The sequence below is a fragment of the Hyalella azteca genome, unplaced genomic scaffold (genome assembly GCF_000764305.2).
Source record: "Hyalella azteca isolate HAZT.00-mixed unplaced genomic scaffold, Hazt_2.0.2 contig3246, whole genome shotgun sequence".
NCBI lineage: Eukaryota > Metazoa > Arthropoda > Malacostraca > Amphipoda > Hyalellidae > Hyalella > Hyalella azteca.
Genome location: NW_025933498.1, coordinates 22,008 through 45,087, shown reverse-complemented (window position 1 = coordinate 45,087; position 23,080 = coordinate 22,008). Strand labels below are relative to the sequence as shown.

The 23,080-nt window shown below is 38.1% G+C and overlaps 2 protein-coding genes across 3 annotated transcripts; both read left to right on the top strand.

The window, feature by feature from the left end:
- The first annotated feature begins 1,962 nt into the window (after window positions 1-1,962).
- LOC108666299 (uncharacterized transmembrane protein DDB_G0289901-like) lies at window positions 1,963-9,200 on the top strand. Of its 2 annotated transcripts, none has more exons than XM_018153141.2 (3): window positions 1,963-2,032; window positions 3,315-8,226; window positions 8,522-9,200. In XM_018153141.2, exons 1-3 carry the CDS (start codon window positions 2,024-2,026, stop codon window positions 8,725-8,727), a joined length of 5,127 nt encoding a protein of 1,708 aa, XP_018008630.1. In that variant the 5' UTR covers window positions 1,963-2,023; the 3' UTR covers window positions 8,728-9,200. The 2 variants fall into 2 exon arrangements, with proteins under 2 accessions (XP_018008630.1, XP_018008631.1); XM_018153142.2 differs by having other exon boundaries at window positions 8,517-8,585.
- Window positions 9,201-18,656: 9,456 nt separating this feature from the next.
- On the top strand, window positions 18,657-22,567 carry LOC108666300 (dentin sialophosphoprotein). Its single transcript, XM_018153143.2, has 4 exons — window positions 18,657-18,833; window positions 19,020-20,463; window positions 20,738-21,280; window positions 21,771-22,567. The coding sequence occupies exons 1-4, from the start codon at window positions 18,825-18,827 to the stop codon at window positions 21,887-21,889; spliced, it is 2,115 nt and encodes a 704-aa protein (XP_018008632.1). The 5' UTR covers window positions 18,657-18,824; the 3' UTR covers window positions 21,890-22,567.
- Window positions 22,568-23,080: the final 513 nt, after the last annotated feature.

Here is a 23,080-nt window from a genome sequence, read left to right as displayed (position 1 = left end):
TTATCGTGATAATATTCTTTCCCTTCTCACAAGAATATATTTTTAACGGTAATGTTCTTTCCTTTCTCACAGGAATATATTTTTTTGTGATAATATTCTTTCTCCTCTCACAAGAATATATATTTCGTGGTAATATTTTTTCCTATCTCACATGAATAAATTTTTAACGGTAATATTCTTTCCCTTCTCACATGAATAAGTTTATCGTGTTAATATTTTTTCTTTTCTCACAAGAATATATTTATCACGGTAATATTCTTTCCCTTCTCACATGAATATATTTATCGCGGTAATATTCTTTCCCCTCCCACATGAGTATATTTATCGTGTTAATATTCTTTCTTTTCTCACAAGAATAGATTTATCGTGATAATATTCTTTCCCTTCTCACAAGAATATATTCATCGCGGTAATATTCTTTTCCTTCTCACATGACTATATTTTTCGCGATAATATTCTTTCCCCTCCCACATGAATAAATTTTTAACGGTAATATTCTTTCCCATCTCACAAGAATATATATAGTTGCGGTAATATTGCTTCCCCTCTCACAAGAATATATTTATCGTGATAATATTCTTTCCCCTCCCACATGAATATAAAAATAAACATGAATATTTCGCGGTAATATTCTTTTCCCTCTCACAAGAATATATTTTTCGTGATAATATTGCTTCCCCTCTCACATGAATAAACTCTCGAAAAAATTTATTACACGAATTGGTAGGATAAACAAGTTGAACGTCCAGAATCACTTGAGGGTCAAGCAGAGTTTATTGCCTCTTCGACTCATCAATTATGCAGCTTGGCTGCTAACCTTAGAATTAATCGATTGCTAAGTTTATTCAACTTGTATTTAATCTTCAGATTTTGTTCCTCCTGAGCAACGATATTTTTGAATATTTATTTCTGTAATTCACATTGTTGAAATCAAGTTATTTTTCCAATTATCATTTAAAACATTTTATCTTGAATTTTATCACATTACTTTGCTTTTTCAAGATCATATATCATAAGAATAATCTCGAACCATCAATATGTCTTAAGTTCCACGAAATAATCAAAAATTAAAAAGTTCAGAAAAAATTCTTTATCAAGTAACGAAACGGGCGCTATCGAAGAGCACGTTCATCTAATTCATTTAGCATATCACGAATTATGATATTTTGCATACCTCATGTATAATTACAATTAAATGAAATCGTCCTTCAACTAGTATAAGTTCACTTAAATAATGAAAAATCTTCATTTTAGCGATACAAGTTTATCAAAAAATGCATTGTCCAACACTTAAATGGACGCTACCGAAGAGTAACTTGAACTAATGCTCAGAGTTTATCAAGTAGCATGTAATTTTGCTAAAGTCAACCCCATTAATTAATCTAATGTATAATAAAAATAATTGCTCAGAGTTTATCAAGTAGCATGTAATTTTGCTACGGTCAACCCCATTAATTAATCTAATGTATAATAAAAATAATCAAAAATCTTCATATTAGCAATACAAGTTTACCAAAAAATGCATTGTCCAACACTGAAATGGACGAAAGACTAAGTTGAACTAATGCAATGGGTATATCATGTATCATGTAAATTTGCTTAATTTAGCCCCATTAATAAACCTAATTTATGGCAAAAATGTAGTATGTAATTTTGCTTAGGTTACCCCATTAATAAACCTAATTTATAACAAAAATAATCTAGAATCTTCATATTAGCAATATAGGTTTACCAATAAATGCATTGTCCAACACTGAAATGGAAGCTACGAAACACCAGGTTATCCACATGCACTGAGCGACGCCACCCGCACGTGCTTGGGTTTACTTTAAAGTGTCCACTGCATTGCAACATCGCCGCTGACTTTGGAAAGTGGACGTGACGAGCGTAATGATATTCGTACGGGGTTCGCGCTCAGCGGGGACTATAAAAACTTGGCGGTCCCTGCAGTCCTCGCCGAGAAGTGGTTCAGGTCTCGTGGAGAGAACGCTTCTGCCTCCGTAGGATCAAGATTATTGCCAAAATGAAGTTGGTAAGAGACCGAGTTTGGCTTTAAATGACATGAGCCAGCAGTGTGGTTTCTTTTAGTAAATAAATTTAATTATAAAAGAAGAATTTGCCAATATTTTCTGAAACATTAACTGGTAGTTGCTGCTTTTGCCGCTGTAATATGTGGTCAGTTTTTGCCAAAATCCCAGTAATTTTTTCTCTGAACATAATATTGACATGAATAACCAATTTTTCTCCTAAATAATTTCATTCAATAAAACTTCAGGAATTTTTATAATTTTGTTGTACAGGTTACTGATAAGAAAGAATTCATTCCGCATTTTTCTTTAAATGTATATTTTACAGGACTGCTGAAATGAAATGTTTTTCAAATCCTGTTACCATTTGTTATAAATTAGCTTTCTAAGTTTGCATTAATTTTTTTTGCGCTACATTCACTTAAGCCAAATCTGTATCATGGATGAATTTCTATACTCTAAATTCCGAACTCTTCTGATTCGGAACGAACTTTGAAATTGTTTTTAGGGGAGCTTCTTGGCCAAAATTGGAAATTTCGACGTCTCCAGTTTTAGGCTCATTTTAAAGGTCCAAAAATTACACATTTAAAGAGCCCAAAGTCATGTTTGTGTGTTCATTTGTTCGTTCACGACAGCCGTCGAAGAACAAGTAAAACCGATACCTTCAATGATCTCAAAAGTAAATTTTTTTACTCTCCTGAAAAGTTGAATTTATCATATTAAAAATTTATCCCCTCCATGATTTTCAACCTACAGCATTGAGAGATATATCGTTCAATTCACAAAAAAATCCATGTCGATTCCCCTGTCATTTTTTTCGATTTCGTTTTAGTTTCGATTATACATTGAAAAAACGGGTGGGGGGTTGCGAAAACTGGAAAAAAAATAAAAATCCCCCACCAAAAAAATTGTAATTCGGAAAAAATGGTCGGGTGATCGGTAGATGTGGTCTTTACAAATCGAATGATATGTCTATCAATGTTGTAGAACGTTAATTTTTTGCCGTTAATGCCGTTTTCTACGTATTTCACGTTTTCTTACAGTTTTTTCGAAAAATTTACGTGAATAAAAATGCTCTGATCTCTGTTTTACATATGTGTACCAAGTTTTAAAATGATCATCAGGAAAAAATAGTATGAATTTCTAAAAATCTTAATAAATGTATAACAAAAAAGTTATTGAGAAACGCCGACGGTAGTACAGTTGTTCTAAGACGCTCCCCTTAACTCTTTGAGTTAAAAGACAGACAATTTAATACTTTTATAACGGTTATTTTCTTCGTTTCAGGCATTTTTGTTTGTCGTGTGCCTCTGCACTCTGACTTACAGTCTTCCATTTAATGGACAAACCAGCGACTCAGTGGGATCCGACAAAAGTTCAGGGTCGAGTTTCGGACCCATCCTACTGAAGGATTCAAACGCCACCACCAACGCAAAATCGCCAGGGTCAACGCTCAACCCTGCATCAACCGTTGGAGGATCAAGCAGTTTTGTCCGAAGATCCACTGGAGAAGACTCTGCTCCAGTAGCTGGACTCTCACCTTCTGGAGCTGCATCCTCTACAAGTGGAAGTGCTCCAGCCGACAAAGCTGGAAGCTCAGATAAAGATAGAAAGACTCCTGCTGGAACTCCCGCTTCAACTATTGGAGGATCAAGCAGCTTTGCCAGAAGATCCACTGGCGAAGATGCTGCACCAGCAGCTGGACTCTCACCATCTGGAGCTGCATCTTCTGCAAGTGGAAGTGCTACAGCCGACAAAGCTGGAAGCTCAGATAAAGATAGCAAGACTCCTGCTGGAACTCCCGCATCAACCGTAGGAGGATCAAGCAGCTTTGTCCGAAGATCCACTGGTGAAGACACTGCACCAGCAGCTGGACTCTCACCATCTGGAGCTGCATCTTCTGCAAGTGGAAGTGCTACAGCCGAAAAAGCTGGAAGCTCAGATAAAGATAGCAAGACTCCTGCTGGAACTCCCGCATCAACCGTAGGAGGATCAAGCAGCTTTGTCCGAAGATCCACTGGCGAAGACACTGCACCAGCAGCTGGACTCTCACCATCTGGAGCTGCATCTTCTGCAAGTGGAAGTGCTACAGCCGACAAAACTGGAAACTCAGATAAAGATAACAAGACTCCTTCTGGAACTCCCTCATCTGCCGTTGGAGGAGCAAGCAGTTTTGTCCGAAGATCCACTGGAGAAGACACTGCACCAGCAGCTGGACTCTCACCATCTGGAGCTGCATCCTCTGCAAGTGGAAGTGCTACAGCCGACAAAGCTGGAAGCTCAGATAAAGATAGCAAGACTCCTTCTGGAACTCCCGCATCAACCGTTGGTGGATCAAGCAGCTTTGTCCGAAGATCTACTGGCGAAGACGCTGCACCAGCAGCTGGACTCTCACCATCTGGAGCTACATCCTCTGGAAGTGGAAGTGCTACAGCCGACAAAACCGGAAACTCAGATAAAGATAGCAAGACTCCTGCTGGAACTCCCGCATCAACCGTTGGAGGATCAAGCAGCTTTGTCCGACGATCCACTGGCGAAGACACAGCACCAGCAACTGGACTATCATCATCTGGAGCTGCATCCTCTGCAAGTGGAAGTGCTACAGCCGACAAAGCTGGAAGCTCAGATAAAGATAGCAAGACTCCTGCTGGAACTCCCTTATCTGTCGTTGGAGGAACAAGCAGTTTTGTCCGAAGATCCACTGGAGAAAACACTGCACCAGCAGCTGGATTCTCACCATCTGGAGCTGCATCCTCTGCAAGTGGAAGTGCTACAGCCGACAAAGCTGGAAGCTCAGATAAAGATAGCAAGACCACTGTTTCAAATCCAGCATCAGAAACTGCACATGGCACCAGATTTGTCCGCAGATCCGCTGGAGAAGAAACTGCATTGCCAGGAAAGAACTCTACTTTCGGAAACAGTACCTTCGGAAATGCTACTTCCGGAAACAATACTTCCAATGCGACATCCACATCTGGAGAAAATAACTCCACTTCTTTTAATTCTACTATTCATAGCATCCTAGGTTTCTTCCACCGAACTGGGGAGGAAGCAACAGATGGAGGAGACGTGAAGGCCAACAAAACGCGGAGATCAGCCGAAGATACCGATGACGCGCAGTCTAAATTTAATAGTACAGCTGCATCTGGCAGTCCTCCAGCATCCCACTTTGGATCTGCAAGCAGTTTTGTCCGCAGATCAGCTGGAGAAGGAACTGCTCCGTCTGGAGCACCAGTAGCTGGACTTTCGCCATCAGGAGCTGCATCCCTTCCCACCAAAAATTATGACGACGATGATTCTGATGAAGATGATAAAGATAGCCAGCATTCCGCGGCTTCTCCTGTATCACATTCTGGAGCGGCCAGCAGTTTTGTCCGTAGATCTGCTGGAGAAAATAATGCTCCAGTAGCTGGACTATCATCATCTGGAGCTTCATCTTCTGCCACTGGAAATGACGACGATGATGATGATGTTGACCATGATGTCTCGGCTGAAGATAAAAAGGTTCCCGCTGCTCCTTCAGCATCACATTCTGGAGCTGCAAGCAGCTTTGTTCGAAGATCCACTGGAGAAGATTCTGCATCAGCTGGAGCACCAGCAGCTGGACTTACCCCGACTGGAGCTGCATCTTCCGCCACTGGTAACGATAGTGATGATGATGATGATGATGACACAAACAGCGACAGCAAGCGTCCCGCTGCTTCCTCTTCACCACATACTGGAGTGGCCAGCAGATTTGTTCGAAGTTCTACTGGAGAAGATTCTGCACCAGTAGCCGGACTCACAGCATCAGGAGCTGCATCCTCTGCAAGTGGAAGTGCTTCAGCGGTCAAAGCAGGAAGCTCAGACAAAGATAGCAAGACTCCTGCTGGAAATCCCGCATCAACCATTGGAGGATCAAGCAGCTTTGTCCGAAGATCCACTGGAGAAGACACCGCACCAGTAGCTGGACTTTCACCATCTGGAGCTGCATCCCCAGCAAGTGGAAGTTCTTCAGCCGACAAAGCTGGAAGCTCAGACAAAGATAGCAAGGTTCCTGCTGGAAGTTCCACTTCACACATTGGCGGATCAAGCAGCTTTGTCCGAAGGTCTACTGGAGAAGACAGCGCATCAGTGGGAAAGCCTGTAGCAGGACTCTCGCCATCAGGAGCTACATCTTCCGCTAATGGAAGCGATGATGATGATGATGACTCAGATGACGACAGCAAGCGTCCCGCCGCATTTCCTTCATCACAATCTGGAGCAGCAAGCAGCTTTGTCCGAAGATCCACTGGAGAAGACACTGCACCAGCAGCTGGACTCTCACCAACTGGAGCTGCATCCTCTGCAAGTGGAAGTGCTTCAGCCGACAAAGCAGGAAGCTCAGACAAAGATAGCAAGACCCCCGCTGGAAGTTCCACATCACACATTGGCGGATCAAGCAGCTTTGTCCGAAGATCCACTGGAGAAGACAGCGCATCAGCGGGAAAACCTGTAGCAGGACTCTCGCCATCAGGAGCTACATCTTCCGCTAATGGAAGCGATGATGATGATGATGACTCAGATGACGACAGCAAGCGTCCCGCCGCATTTCCTTCATCACAATCTGGAGCAGCAAGCAGCTTTGTCCGAAGATCCACTGGAGAAGACACTGCACCAGCAGCTGGACTCTCACCAACTGGAGCTGCATCCTCTGCAAGTGGAAGTGCTTCAGCCGGCAAAGATGGAAACTCAGATAAAGATAGCAAGACTCCTACTGGAAGTTCTACTTCACACATTGGCGGATCAAGCAGCTTTGTCCGACGATCGGCCGGAAATGATAACAGTTCGCCCGTAACGTCGGTTGGGGGACTTTCACCCTCTGCAGTTGCTTCCTCCAGCACCAACGACGAAGGATTGAAAGGAGGATCTAACAGCTCACGCTCTAGCACATCTGTTGGTGCTTCGCATTCTATTGTTCGCAGGTCTGCTCAGTTTGCTTCCTCAAGCGGAGCGTCTCCTTCCGCAGTTGCTTCTTTCGGAACCTCAAGCGCACAGACAGGGGCCACATCGTCCGCATCAAATAGGACCTCGTCATTCGACTCTTCCAATAGAGGAACAACGTCGTTTAGTAACTCTCCATCAAGCCTTGGTTCATCTTCCTCCCATCAGGGAGTTGCTGGTTCATCTCGTTTTGACAGATCAGCTCAGTTGACCCCTTCAAGCGGAGCATCTGCATCTGGTGTGTCTACCTTCGGACGTCCAGTGTCAGTATCAGCAAGAAACTCATCAATTGAGTCATCGAATAGAGGAACGGGGACATTCGGTAGCCCTGCATCAAGCGTTAACCCTATTTCATCCAACTCTGGAGTTGCAAGTTCATCTCGTTTTGACAGATCAGCTCAGCTGACTCCATCAAGCGGAGCATCCCCATCTGGTGTTTCTACTTTCGGGAGGCCTGTGTCAGCATCGGCGAGGAACTCATCAATTGAGTCTTCGAACAGGGGAGCGACGTCGTTCGGCAGTTCTACATCAAACGTCGGCTCTATTTCATCCAAACCAGTAGCTTCAAGCACTCCCGTTCGTACATTCCAACGGAGATCTGCTCAAGAACAGCCTGGAACTTCTGCAGGGTCATCCTCTGGAATTGGACGTCCATCTGTAGGCGCTTCTGGACAAGGAGCATCTATTGGTTTCCAATCACCTTCTTCGACTTTTGGAAGCCAAGGTTCATCAGCGAGTAACGCCAATGGTGGAGCCCAAAGCTCTGATGGTCGTCCTGCTTCTCCCTTTGGGTCACCTTCAAGCTCAGCTCCTGCACCATCAGGGCATTTCGTTCGCAGATCCGCTGATGACTCGACAACCAAGGTCCCAACGACCACTGCTCGTTCCGTTTCTGGAGTTGGAGCGGCTGGACTTCCTCCTTCAGCAATCCAACCAGCAGCTTCATCTGGATCATCAGCAAAGCAATTTAATCGGAGATCAGCGGACGATTTCAACAGCGGGGAAGATACATTTGCACCTGACCAGTTTGGATCTGGGCAAGTAGCTTCGGAAAGCCAATTTGGGGCCCCTTCTTTCGGAAGTCAAGAGCCTGATAGCATCAATGCCCCCACTTTCTTTAGTGCCGGTCAGCCTGATTCGTCATCAAGCTTTTCTAGCTCTTCCTTCGATGGCTCAAGCTTCTCTTCTGGAGCGAGAAGCCCTGCCTTCCCATCCTCGGGTGGCTTCGCTGGCTCAGGTATGTCGTTAAATAATGGATTTTGCATGTTCATTAATCGAAATTTTTAACAAAACTTTCCCCGGTCGCCCTAACTGAAAATTTTTTCTTTGCCTGGTACTTTGTTCAAACCCGAAAGAAAATGTTGCTTGGGAGAAGCAAATATTGATTTTCGTTACTATATTCTGTCATTCAAAAATTACTGCTGTCTGAAAAGCTTCCACTTTGGATTTCCAATAGAGTAATTGACATGAATGTAAGTACCAGTCATTTTGGTGTCCTAATCTTTTAAATTTTTTGTATTCTTCAAGACCAGGAGTGAGCTCTGGTTTTGCCAAGCGGCAAGGCGCAGAGGAGTCCTCAGCAACTGAACATCCGCCCCTAGAATCTGACGATGAAGCTACCAAGTTACGTCGTCGCCAGGAGCTTCATGAGCTTCGCAAGAAGTACATTTTTGACCAGAACAATTCGGGCGGAACTCAGTTAGCTTATGATAAACCCGCGCCTCCAAGTGATTCTTAATCTTTCTAATTATCTATAACAGTGAAAATTCCTGAATTGTTTACTTCTGAACAATTCAGTTTTTTCTTATTTCTCTGCAACTTTTGGTTTTCTTTACAATCCCTTACATAGTGTGTAGTACCATACTGCTGATTTTAAGATTTCCTATTTCTAACCAAGCCTAGAGTATCTGCATTGTCAAAGCACACGATTTAATACATTTCTACAACTGATTCGTAATATTTTTCTTAATATACCCTATTTTTCTGACTCAATCTTTTCATATTTTTAAATTATTGTCTACTGTTCTTCCGTTGTTATTCTGTTAGATTACACGATGATTTAATAACAAGAAAAATATTATTGCGAACGAAGTTGCACTTTATTCAGGATCTCGGTTTCGGATCTTCTTTTTTTAGTTATTAATATATTAAGTAGAAACAACTACATTTATTTGTTCCCTTGCCAACTGAATTAAAGTTGTCTAAAATTAACCTTGGTTATATTATTTATGATTCCTTAGTCAACGTTATGTTACATTCAATATTTATTGGAGATCCTCTTTAGGAAACGAAATTCAATTTAGTTTAACTAATTACAAGCGTTCAAATGAACTACGCGGTGATCTTTGTGAAAGCTTTTATCTATTTAGAAAATTTAAGCCTTTTGTTTCAAGTAATTACTGAGGAAATAAGATATATTTCACAATAACAGTTGAGGTTTTTTTTTATTTTGAGTCTGATTAGTGATGATCTAACATACACCGATGTACTGAACATCTAAGCTCAGTGCGTCTGAGAATTTCTGACTCAGTGTGTCAGAGGATTTCTAGCTTAGTGTGTCAGGAGCTTACGACTCAGTGTGTCAGGGGCTTTTGACTCAGCGTGTGAGGGGCTTTTTGACTCAGTATGTCGGATATTTTTTGACTCAGTGTGTCAGAGGATTTTAACCTGGAGTATCAACGACGCTGATCCATGTAGCCACTGAAAAGCCGCTCTTCTGATTGGCTGCCTCACTAGCACCGCTAATTTCTGATTGGCTGCCTCACTAGCCCTGCTAACTTCTGATTGGCTGCCTCACTAGTTCTGCTAACTTCTGATTGGCTGCCTCACTAGCACCGCTAACTTCTGATTGGCTGCCTCACTAGCATTGTATAGCTCTTATAATCTGCCTCACGAGGCTCGTACAATATATATCGCATTACAAGGGTAAAGAAACACAAATTTATTCCATTTAATTGACGTTTTAATCATCAATTCTTCGTTTCGAATAAGATTTCGGTCCAGCAAATTTACATCAATGCCCTGAGTTGAAATCGTTCAATAGTTCAATAAAATATAGTAGATTTACAAAGTTTATCAGGAGCGACATTTTAATATCGCACTCAAGGTAATTCAAGTCAAAATCGGGACTAATTTTTCGTAATTAACCACAATGCGAATTTTTCATAGACTTTTATGCAGGATATCATTTGATAACTAATGAACATGTCAAATCGAAGTATTCCTTATCGCATGGAAATTTGATTGATTTCAATTAGTTTACTCTCTAGAATACTAATACTTTGCTACTGGAATACTTTACTACTAGAGTCATCTCTGAGACTGCACTTTTTGACATTTATATTCCATCTCTTGAACTTATGATGTTTGACCCACTTTCTGAAAAACCTCCAGCTATTAATTGCTACTTGACGAAAAAATATGTTTATTTAATTTCTTGGATTGTTGATTAGTGATTATGAAAGTGTGCTTGTATAACGATTATGAAAGTGGTGTTGTTTACTGATTATGGAAGTGGTGTTGTTTACTGATTATGAATGTGGTGTTGTTTACTGATTATGGAAGTGGTGTTGTTTACTGATTATGAATGTGGGTTGTTTACTGATTATGAATGTGGTGTTGTTTACTGATTATGAAAGTGGGTTGTTTACTGATTATGAATGTGGGTTGTTTACTGATTATGGAAGTGGTGTTGTTTACTGATTATGGAAGTGGTTTTGTTTACTGATTATGAATGTGGTGTTGTTTAATGATTATGAATGTGGGCTTGAGAATGAATTCGTCAGAGTTACTAATGTCCCGTAGACAACTAGCTTCAATATGCAGTTCATTGTCGAATATTATGACAAGCTTTATTTATTTCATAAATCTAATGTAATCATAAATAATGTAATCATAAATCTAATGTAATCTAATCTAATCATAAATTATCTCATATTGAGGGGATCTAAAAGTATTTGGTTTTTTCCAAATCAAATGTCACTTCGTTGTAATTATGTATGTTGTATTACCTAAATGATCATATTTGGTCATTATCCATCTTCGTATACTTAGCGGTACCAATTCGGAACTTCATGAAAGATAGGTTAATTAATATGATTAATAAAGGCTATTGAACATTATTACATTCCTTATTAAAGTTACATCTTGACAATGTAGTGAATCATTCTGCGAAAAGATTTTAATTTGATTTATTTATTTTTCAATTGTATTGTAACTATCAGTTTGAATTAAATTTTTCAATTTAAATTCGATTTTGCAACCGATATTCAATCTTGCAGTTATACATTATATTTTTTTATTTTGATTAATTGTTTCATTTCAATTCATTTTTCCCGTTCAATTCACTATTTCACTTTAAACTAAATTTTATAATTTGAATTAGCTTTTAAATTTAAATTCATGTTTTCAATAGACATTAAATGCTCCCATTGAAATAAAATTTTTAAGTATATATTTAATGTCTCAATTTAAATTCAAGTTTTTGATTCATACTAAATTTTTCAATCCAATTCAAAATTCCCTCGGTATTATCGACCAAATAAAGTCAAAAGGATAACAAGACGCTAGCGGCCAATGGTCAAAAATGTAGATTGACCAACGTCCAACGGAAACATAAAATTTTGTAAATTTCACCATCATCATGCAGAGTTTAATGATTGCACCGCTGTGTTGCTGTTATCTCTAATGGGAGCACTGCACCAGCTGTGTTGCTGTTATCTCTAATGGGAGCACTGCACCGCTGTGTTGCTGTTATCTCTAATGGGAGCACTGCACTGTTGAGCTGTTATTATTTTCAATGGCATGCGTTGAAGTTTTTCTTTTAGTTGCCTAAGATTCTTAAAGGATCATGAAAATATATAAAACTCATGCAAAATTTATTTTACACCTGAATTATTCAGAAATGCTAAATTTGAACAGAAGAGAATTAGAAACAACGATAGAAAATCAAGAATATTCTTCGAAGAATTCCAAATATGGCAAAAAAATTCTATTTGTTGAATTAATTTTTAATCAATGAAGATCTGGTCTTCGAAATTTTCTCAGAAAAAATTATAAATTTTCTTGCCATTTTAAACGCGTGAAATTTCAAAATTCTGAAAGGGCACATGGTAGAGTGACATTAAGTAAAAAGTTTACGATTCACTTCGATAATAAATATCAGTGGAGCCAGCGAGTGAGATTCAGTTCGTTTCGAATATTACTTATACGTTACAAGTTATTCCTCTGATATATAGTAAACCGTTGACTGGATCTAACTCATACGTTTACCAAATGCGTCTTTAATATTGTAATGAATCGTGGTCTTATGACTGAATTGTACTCTTACACACCACTGATATCTTTTATTATTGCAGTGAATCGTAAACTCTTGACTGAATCTTACTCATACGTACCTCTGACATGTTTTATTACTGCAGTGAATCGTAAACTGTTGACTCTTACGTTTCCCTGATGTGTTTTTATTAATGCAGTGAATCGTAAACTGTTACTAAATCTTACTCTTACGCTCCCCTGATATGTCTTTATTAATACAGTGAATCGTAAACTATTACTAAACTTTACTCCTACGTTCCCTGATATGTCTTTATTAATGCAGTGAATTGGAAACTGTTAATAAATCTTACTCCTACGTTCCCTGATATGTTTTATTATTGCAGTGAATCGTAAGCTATTACTAAATCTTACTCTTACGTTCTTTTGAAGACGTAAGAGTAAGATTCAGTCGACGGTTTACGAGTCACCGCAACATCCTGCGTGCCGCAACAACCTGGGCAGATGCAGGCGCGCGGCTAGAATTGTAATAACTTTAATACTGGAATTATTCTGGAAAATTCTGCGGGGTTAAAATGATAATTCAGAACGCGCCTCAAGGATACCGAGGCCGAGCGTGTTGTGTATGAGGAACTATATAAGAATGATAATGAGGATGATGTGTATATATACAGGAGCTATGAGCTGCATTGCAAAGCATGGTGACTCATGTCGGTTTTTTCGTCGGAAGTTTGTTGCGAAAATAACCGCTCGGTGTGATTGCCTGATTGCCGGTTTGAAGTTGATTTCATTACTGTTGATTCTAATTTATTATTATTATTTAATTCATTTATTATATTATTACCTACTGCTTTATTAGTTATTATTATTTAAACAGTTATGAAGTCTAAATTATCTCAAGTTAACTAAAAAATCGAAATCAAATTAGCCAAGTAAAGAGACATGAACAAAAGCACGATTATATTTTCTTTATTGGGTTTTTGTTGTATGTAAAAGGAATTAAAATATAGCAAAATGACCCGTTAGTTCATCGCAATCCATGAATGATCTATCCGATGTAATTGAAGTATGTGCGTTATATATAAATAATATACGATATAAATGTGCCACGGTAATATAAATAAAAAGAATTTAATGATAATATAAATGTTTCACAACGTTCTCTTCAGAACTGATGCAGTTCTTAAAGTTTTGAACTGAAACTGGAGCCAATTTGAATTAAATGGGGTAAAATAAAGGCTCATAATGTAAACAAAATCATTTAAATTAAATTGGGTAAAATAAAGGCTCATAATGTGAATAAATTTAATGTTACATAAAACATGTATATAAATTCATTTGTTAAACATCACTCTGGACTTTTAAGCGGTGAATTCAATACCTCTCTTCTACATTACAAAATTATGGTGACGAATCGAATTATGACACAATCAATTAACATTTATTCTTGATTAAATCCACGATTTATTCACAGTTTAAGCTACTTAAAAATGAAATACTTGTTAATTAATATATTATTACTAAAATCCTATTGGCACTTATTATTATAAATTTTATTATATATGTTCAATATTATATAGGCATTCTAGGTTAGTGAGTGAACACTGGATTGTCTTTGAGTTCAAGCAATTCAACAGCTTCGTTGAAAATGTTTGAGTACGCCTGAGAAAAAAAAGTAATACATTGTTATCGCAGAAAAAAGTATCGCAGTAACTGAAAGTATCTGACAATAAAATTAATGTTACTGTCTGAGATGTAAAAGAGTATCAGAGAGAAGAAGTATTTGGGGACCTGAGAAGAAAAAAGAATATGAGTATTTAAAAAATAAGTATCATAGTTTCCACTTAGAAGAAAATACCTGCATCTAATAGTGTCTATATATCGGACAAAAAATTTTCAGATAATGAAAAACTTGTATGAATTGCATACAAAATAATATACCTTACAAAATTCGTATCAGTGCATGGACAATGAATGAACGCAGGATGAATCATTATTGATCATGTGCTTAAATATTGTGAGTTGGTCTTACAAACGAACATTATAATATTGTTTCAACATTGTATAATTATTAAATAGCAAAATAATAAATCAAAATCTATAATCAAAATAATTAACTAAAATAAAAACAATTAATTCAAATCAAACTAATTAACTAACCAATTAAAATACAACACTCATTTTTGGCCGGCATTTTTCCACCCATACGCAATAAAAAAATAATTTGAAATTAATCAATGAATAATGATGAAAAAATCTTGTCATACCTGGTCGGATTTTATCTTAGTTTATCACAAATGGCTGTAGTTATCCTAACTGCCTTTATTTATCCTAATTGGCCGTAGTTATCCTAATTGCCTGTAGTTGTCCTAATTGGCTGTAGTTATCCTAATTGGCTGTAGTTATCCTAATTGGCTGTAGTTATCCTAATTGGCTGTAGTTATCCTAACTGGCTGTAGTTATCCTAATAACTGGCTTTATTTATCCTAATTGGCTGTAGTTATCCTAATTGGCTGTAGTTATCCTAACTGGCTTTATTTATCCTAATTGGCTGTAGTTATCCTGATTGGCTGTAGTTATCCCAACTGGCTGTTGTTATCCTAATTGGCTGTAGTTATCCTAATTGGCTGTAGTTTATCCTAATTGGCTGTAGTTATCCTGATTGGCTGTAGTTATCCCAACTTGGCTGTAGTTATCCTAATTGGCTGTAGTTATCCTAACTGGCTGTAGTTATCCTAATTGGCTGTAGTTATCCTGATTGGCTGTAGTTATCCCAAATGGCTATAGTTATCCCAATTAGATGTATTATCCTAATTAGATGTAGTTTTGTCTATAAGCAAGAAAAATAAAGCTTTGAGGACTGAAATCGCTCGAACTGTTTTTATGTAAATTACATTTTAGGATTAGAACTTTTGTCCAATACTGAAAAGTATAATAAATCAAGTTGAGATGAACATGAAACATTCCCTTATGCACGCACTAATTACTTTTATTATTTTCTACGTAAACTCCATGTTCAGCAGAAAAATTAAAAGCAAAAAAAAGTTTAGAAAATTCTCCATATCTTCATTAAAAAATGTCTGAAACGTTTATCAGTTCAAACTTAGCACTAATGATGAAGTTGATCTCCAGAACGTTTTTAATGAAGATGTAATGAATTTATTTGGTATTTTACTTGCTTTTGAACTATTTTCACAGAAATTTCAATTTATTTTCCGAATCCTCGCCGCCACATCCAGAGATTTGTATGCGTTCAGCGTAGCAACTTTGATCTCTGCATTCAACCTACGTCACAGGCTGAATAAATTGTGTGATGCAAGCCTTTCGCCCTTCACACTGCACCCTTCACACTGCACCCTTCACACTGCACCCTTCACACTGCACCCTTCACACTGCACCCTTCACACTGCACCCTTCACTTCTCATTAAATGTTTGGTCCGTAAAATTTACCCCCCCAAAAAAGTTTCAACCTACAACCCTAACAAAATTCAAGGTACGCTTCAGCCTCCGCCCCAGAGTTGCTATGTGTTCGCGTAAGAGTTATTCTGGGTCAGTTGGCCAACTGATCGCAATCAGCGACTAGTCAGAACCTCCTGGCCGACTTTATGGTCTCCTGAGAGTAGGGCAAGAGTTGGCAGAATAAGTACCAGGCGCTGGTAGGTGTCTGATTCGGGGACCGGAATGTAGACCGAAAAGCGGACATAGGGAAGCTGGTGGACTGTGCTCCCCGAGTCCTAGGCCTTACTTAATCCAGAGCCGCCCTCGGCTCTAAATTTTGTTAGGGATCCATCTGCAGAACGGATAGGAGTATTAATGTATTCAATTCAAGCACCTGTTCGCAAGAATATTAGTGAAATAATTATTATAACATGTAAACGGGAAGACTTGTTAATATAAATATTTCCAGACTTATTTGTGCACTCAACAATATTCAAGCAATTTTAAATATTACTAACTTTAGTCAAACCTAACCTTTACTTGAAGTTACTATAGATAATTTATTTTGACATAAATTTAGTGTTGCTATCCATAAAGCTCGTTCAATGATTTCAACATTTAAAGCCAATTGAGTTGCTGTAATTGATGAAAACAGCAAAGACATTTTAAATTGAATTAAATAATAATTCAATAATTAAATTTACACCTCACGCTTGTTACAGAAAGATATAAATAACACAACTCTGTGCGCTTAATAACGCGCGGCAACGAACTTTAATCTTTAAATAAAAAAAATAATATTGAAATTAAAAAATAATAAAAAATAGTTAAAATTAATATTGAAATTAGAAAATAATAGAAAATAGTTAAAAATAATATTGAAATCAAATGAAGATCCTACAAAAACTCAGTAAAATGATACAAAGTTTGTGCGCTCTTAAAAATTGTGATAAATATATTTCTTTATATTATTATTAAGATTCTAATCGAATTGAGAAAAATCAATTCACGTCGTTCTTAAATTTTATGTTATGATATTCTCAATATTTTTATGAAAGGAAATTCAGGTTCAATTTAATGAAAGGTTAATAAAATTGCCGAAAAAGCAAATATAGATTATTGTTATTTACCTATTTAAATTTTCAGTTTAAAAATTTATTTATTTGAAATATTTGCATAGATTACGATATTATTATAAAGTGAACTATTAAAAAAATATTTTGATAGGATAAAAATTAAAAATAAATAAATCATGAATTACAAAAAATTTTATCGTTATCATACTTATTTTCTATTTCAATTAATATCAATGAATTAGGAACAATTTACTGAAGCAATTTAAGAGGCTGCAGACATTGCTTCTCCGTCATTGAGTTCTCAAAAGAAAGATAAATTTCTAGAAAAAAATTAAATTTCTGGCTTCTGGAAAATTTGCAGACGTACGGGCGGCACGCCTTCTAGTTACGATTAAAAGTCAAGAATTAAATTATTAAATGATTAAAAGTCGAGAAGAATTTCTAAACTCGATTCTAGAACGGCAAGGACGTCGATAAACTTGATCTAAGACAGACTGAGACTTTATTCTAGATGCGTCAGTATGTCTCTTCTAGGAAGGCAGGGACGTCAGTATGTCTCTTCTGGGAAAGCAGGGACACCAGTATATCACTTCTAGGAAGGCAGGGACATCAGTATATCACTTCTAGGAAGGCAGGGACATCAGTATATCACTTCTAGGAAGGCAGGGACGTCAGTATATCACTTTTAGGAAGACAGAGACGTCAGTATATCACTTCTAGGAAGGCAGGGACGTCAATATACCACTTCTAGGAAGGCAGGGACGTCAGTATACCACTTCTACGAAGGCAGGGACGTCAGTATATCACTTCTAGGAAGACAGGGACGTCAGTATAACACTTCTAGGAAGGCAGGGATGTCAGTATAACACTTCTAGGAAGGCAGGGACGTCAGTATATCACTTCTAGGAAGGCAGAGACGTCAGTATATCATTATCACTTCTAGGAAGGCAAGGACGTCAGTATATCACTTCTAGGAAGGCAGGGACGTCAGTATATCACTTCTAGGAAGGCAAGGACGTCAGTGTATCACTTCTAGGAAGGCAAGGACGTCAGTGTATCACTTCTAGGAAGGCAAGGACGTCAGTGTATCACTTCTAGGAAGGCAGGGACGTTAGTATATCACTTCTAGGAAGGCAAGGACGTCAGTGTATCAACATTAAAGGCTGAAGAGTTGAACTAATAAACCACCTCAAGGCCTTATGAACGCAGTCCTCCATACTGATAACGAAAGATCTTTAATCATTATTATCCTGAGGGTGTCAATAGAGTACAGATTTTTTTGTTCCGTCAATGCGGCGCTCAACAATGAAACAAATCATTATTTTATAAGGAACAACCTTCGCTTGTCCTCGCTGACCCTTAGCCGAAGAGTGCTGTGAATAACAGAGACCGATCATACATTATTAAATCTCCTTTTTTTGAGGAGAGAACTTTTAAGTATTCACCTTATATGAATATTTTATTTCACTTTTGCACGTGTTCTTTAAAGCGGTCTGAATTTTATTGCGTGAATTACTATTGGAATTTGGATACTTGAGTGAGATCAAACATCCTTTACTAAATAATTGTATGCTAACATCTCTTTCCGATTAACTGTATACTAACATCCCGTTCTGAATAATTATATCTGATAGAACAAATCAATTTCAATAATAATGAGCAGGATAATCGATATTTCCCACTAATGCTCCAACCGGTTAAACGCAAGAACAGAACCATCTTAGCATTACCTAAAAAACTAATCCTTAAGCCCCATGTAGTTAAAAAAACGTAATTATACTTTTATTTAAATTCAAATCAAAATAAAAATTCGCCATTGTGCAATATTTTAGGTACTGGAATCAGATCAACATCATTTTTTCCCGAATCCATCTCCGAGCAGAAGCACCGCAGAGCTCGACTAGAAAACCTGCGCACTCCGAGCAGAAGCACCGCAGAGCTCGACTTTAAAACCTGCGCACTCCGACGTCTCCAAGCAGAAGCACCGCAGAGCTCGACAATAAAACGTGTTTCTTCACCTGCACTCTACGTGTTCCTGTGACCAACATGAAAATGGTGAGTAGGTGACAGGAAAACTGTGAGTGATTATGTCTGTGATTCGGTTAACTCAGTCCTTTCTCTATCAAAATTTTAGTTTTAATTGTTGTAATGTTCTTGATAAAAGCGAGTGTGTTCAGTTTCTTGTTGTACAGAACACCTACTTCGTTTCCTAGGTTATTAATTACTCAAATTATTTTTCAGATACTCAGTTTCACCTTCTTGTTGTGCGTCGCTTCTTTGGCAAGAGGATACCCTGCCGTCGAAGAAAAAAACACCACAGACGTTCCAAATTATGGAACCTCTCATTTTCAAGTTTTTGAAATAGGCTTCTCGAACGCAACCGAGAAGGATGATGGTTCAGTGGAAGAGGAGATAACTGTATTGGAATTTAATTTTCCACCTGTGTTCCAAGCATTCCTGAATAGCAGTGGCAACACCAGCAACTCAACTACACAAGCAACAGTTGATAAAATTACGGAAAAAGATGGCTCGACCAAAGCTAAGAGATCAAACAACGAAGATGATGAAAGTGAAGAAAGTGAAGAGAGTAAAGAAAGTGACGAAGAAAATGACGGACACTTTGCCCTAGCAAGTTCTGATGGACACACGACAGAAATTCACACTGTAAAGCCTGATGACGTTACCACCAGTTCTACCGATATCATCCCGGCAACTGAGGGATCGAAAAACAAGACAGATGGTTCATTCCATCGCTCAGGAGTTACTGATTCTAGCTTGGAAAGCTCCCCTCTATCCACCACCGAAACACATCCCATTGCCAATAAAAGTAGCGGCTCAAATGACACAGTTGGAAATGGAAGTAAAATCTTGAAAACTCGTTCCACTTCAGAAGATGACTTTTCGGGCACATTCAACTTGGGTCATTACAATGATAACCGACAATCAGGATTTGTTCCTTCGAGGTTCAACTCAAACTTTTCAAGCACCTCGAACTTTAGTGGCATTGCTTCAAATTCAAGTGGTTTTGTAACCCCTTCACGCAACTTCACTTCGAATTCAAGCGTTTTTGCAATCCCTTCACGTAACTCCGCTTCGAATTCAAGCATTTTTGCAACCCCTTCAGTTCACTTCGCTTCAAATTCAAGCGTTTTTGCCAGCAATCATAGCTTCTCTGCTTCCCCGACGGTTACAGGTTCCCAATCTGGCGGGCCAGCATTTGCTTCCAGCAGTCGAGGACACGATCCCAACTCCACTTTTTCATCTGCAAATCCAAATTTCCGAGTAAATTTCCACGACAATGAAGATAAATCCCGTATCTCAGGCCCAAACCCTGGAGAAAGCGATGACGCTCCTCTAGTGTTTGGTGTCGGTAGCCACCACCCCGCATCTGTTACTCCAACTGGTTCCATCTACGGACAACCAACAGCATTCACTCCTTCCACTTCTATTGACGGTGAAAATACCACAAAAGTTTCAGTGGTACACTCAGTGAGCTTTTCCGATAGAAACTCTACTCTTGCCGGAAGTCATCTTCGATTCAACTCAACCCTTCGGGGCGACAATGCTACCTCATCCTCGGCGCCGATCCATTTTGGGGTTGACAGCAGCGACGATTCGGCGCAACACTCGAGATTCCAGAGAGATGCCGACGATGTTCCTCATCTCGCTCCTCATGTGACCTCAGGTGTGGACTGAAGATATAGATAATGATTGATAAATTATGTAAGTTATACGGGTACCGACCAATGGGTTTAGTTCGACCAATAATTTTTTAAATCTAAAAGCCTTCAAAAAATACGATATTTTCTTTATTTTCAGTTTAAATGCATTGCTTTAAAAGTTCATTTGCGGTTTATCTCAAAGTTGTATTATTTTCGAAGCTTTCTAACTTATGTCACAGCTTTAGCTGTTGTGTTTTGTTTCATGAATCCAGGCTCACAATTTTCGTCCTATTCCAGGCTCTTCTTCCAGCGGCAATGCCTCCCACGCCTTAGCTTCTGATGCAGGACAGACTTCTGATTCTGTTGGGACTTCTCATCATGGTTCTGGAACTCTGGATGTGTTTTCCTCTGCCTCTCCCAGTGGTTCGCCCCATGCCAGAAACCAAGACTCTGATGTCTCAGGACCTAATCCTGGAAACGCTTTTGATTCTCCAACCCCTGTGGGCTTTTCTACAAGTACCCTTCGTCCAGCATTCACTTCAGAACATCCAAAAGATATCATCTACCGACGGCCTGCACCTTTTGCTCCAAACTCGCCCAACGCTAGCCTCGACACCACAGACCACTTCTTAGGTGGAAATTCTACTCGTGATGATAACCATTTTGGACCTCAATCGGATTTCCGAGGCGATAGTTCTACCTCAACCTCTTCATCTACCTCTACCTTTTCGGCTAGCAGACCCGGGTTGGCCCAGAGCGACAACTTCCCCGCGCCCCAACATACGAGATTCCAGCGAGATTCAGACAACTCTTCACCCCTGCATGCTGACTTGACTTCAGGTGAGGCTAACTAACTGATTTTTCATTTAAAAAATTATGTGCTGTATTGTTCAGAGTTTAGCAATTCAATAACGATCAGCCACACCTCATGCCCGAATTAAATTAAATTTTTTTTGTATGCTTTGGATTTTTCCGTCACTTTGATTAATCTTAAATTTTTTAGCTCAAATTTAATCTTGATTATATTTGTCGTTACTCTGTAGGGTTCAAATTAAATTAAGTTTCAGGATTACTTATGAAAGTCGTGTATAGCAACTTGGAATACTGTTTACGTAGACTATTTTTCAAATTTCTTTCTTTTAACATCCAATGAATTCTCTACGTTCATTCAGTCAACGTATGGTCATTCCACTCCATGCTTAAATTTTTATACTTCCTTTCTTTCGATCTACCTGGCAAATAAGTCATCAAACATTTTTTTTGAAATGGTATTTTATCCAGCCTTGGATGCATTTTACTTGAGCATAAGTATAAAAAAATTTTCTTACAGGCGTTGTGCCGCATTCTGCTGAAGAAACCATCAAGGATGCAAACACTGACGACGACGCGGCTGTGACTAAACCTCTCGGCACCGCGACAAAAATAACCGAAACTGACACCGAGAAGTAAAAATTATTAATTTAAACAGATTTTTTATATTATATTTGTAAGCCAACTGATAAATTTGTTAATATACTGGCTTGCAAAATGAAGGATGATTGTCTGCCTAAATAGTAAAAAGTTCTTATTTTTGTTACTAATTTTAAAAATGCTGCCTTGCAGCGGAGAAATCAGTGAGACTTCGTTCAAGTACTGACTCAATTTTTGCGATGATGTGGGTCATCCTGACCTAGTTTATCCCAGCAAATGAGCGTATCAGAGCTACTTCCGTTCTCTGTTCGTGCTGTGGGTAAGAAAGTGTCAGTTTTTGGACATTATGTCACATTAATTTTTCTGAGTGTTGTTTCAGGCGGTGACAAAACATGCTTGCCGCTGCAGTTAAGGATGATGCTTGGAATTAACACTAGTAATATTAGTATAAACTTAATTCTACTAGATAACAATGCGTAATATGTGCTGATTAAGATTAATGCATTATTTAAATAACAGGTGTTTTTATGGCTTTTGTTACCTGCGTTGTGAATAATAATGTTTTATTATATATATCAGCTGAAAATTGTACTACATTCAAGCAATGTTCAATTTTGTAGGCATTCAAATGGACGACGATAAAAACTTTTTACGCACTAACCACAAAGTTTATTTTGTATTTTCCGCTTACTCCTTAGCTGCTATTTTCTTAAATAAAATTACTGAACAGAAAAACAAATTATTTACCGCCGTTGTTTCATCACTATTTAATTTTAATTGCCTTTTTCAGCTTGCCAACTTTTCTAGTTAGTAAATAAACTTGAACGCTGGAGCTGTGAGTTTCTGAAGATGTTGAAAGGTTTAAAATTCTCGTTAGTATTCACCGTAGAAGGTTTACTAGTAGGGGAATTTACACAGTAAATCTTTATAGGATTGACTAATAAAATTTAAATAATTGTATAAAAAAATAATAAAATAAAATAATTGACTAATATAATTTGGTCTTTAATTCTTAATTGGTATATTCTGAGCCGTTTGATGTAATGATGTGTCATTGAAAGAAATATTTTTAAATGAAAAAAATTATTACCATAATATTCTATAGAATTAAAAATTCCTAGAGAATTAAATTAAAATTTTCCTAAAACAAAAAATCGCATGAGAAAACGCTTTATGAAAACACTTTATGAGATAATTGTCCGTATCAATATTTTAAATGAATAATAATAT

Coding starts and splice junctions, on each gene's coding strand:
- LOC108666299 (XM_018153141.2), top strand. Junction 8,227..8,521: donor GGGTGGCTTCGCTGGCTCAG/GTATGTCGTTAA, acceptor CTTCAAGACCAG/GAGTGAGCTCTGGTTTTGCC.
- LOC108666300 (XM_018153143.2), top strand. Junction 20,464..20,737: donor CGCTCCTCATGTGACCTCAG/GTGTGGACTGAA, acceptor GTCCTATTCCAG/GCTCTTCTTCCAGCGGCAAT. Junction 21,281..21,770: donor GCATGCTGACTTGACTTCAG/GTGAGGCTAACT, acceptor ATTTTCTTACAG/GCGTTGTGCCGCATTCTGCT.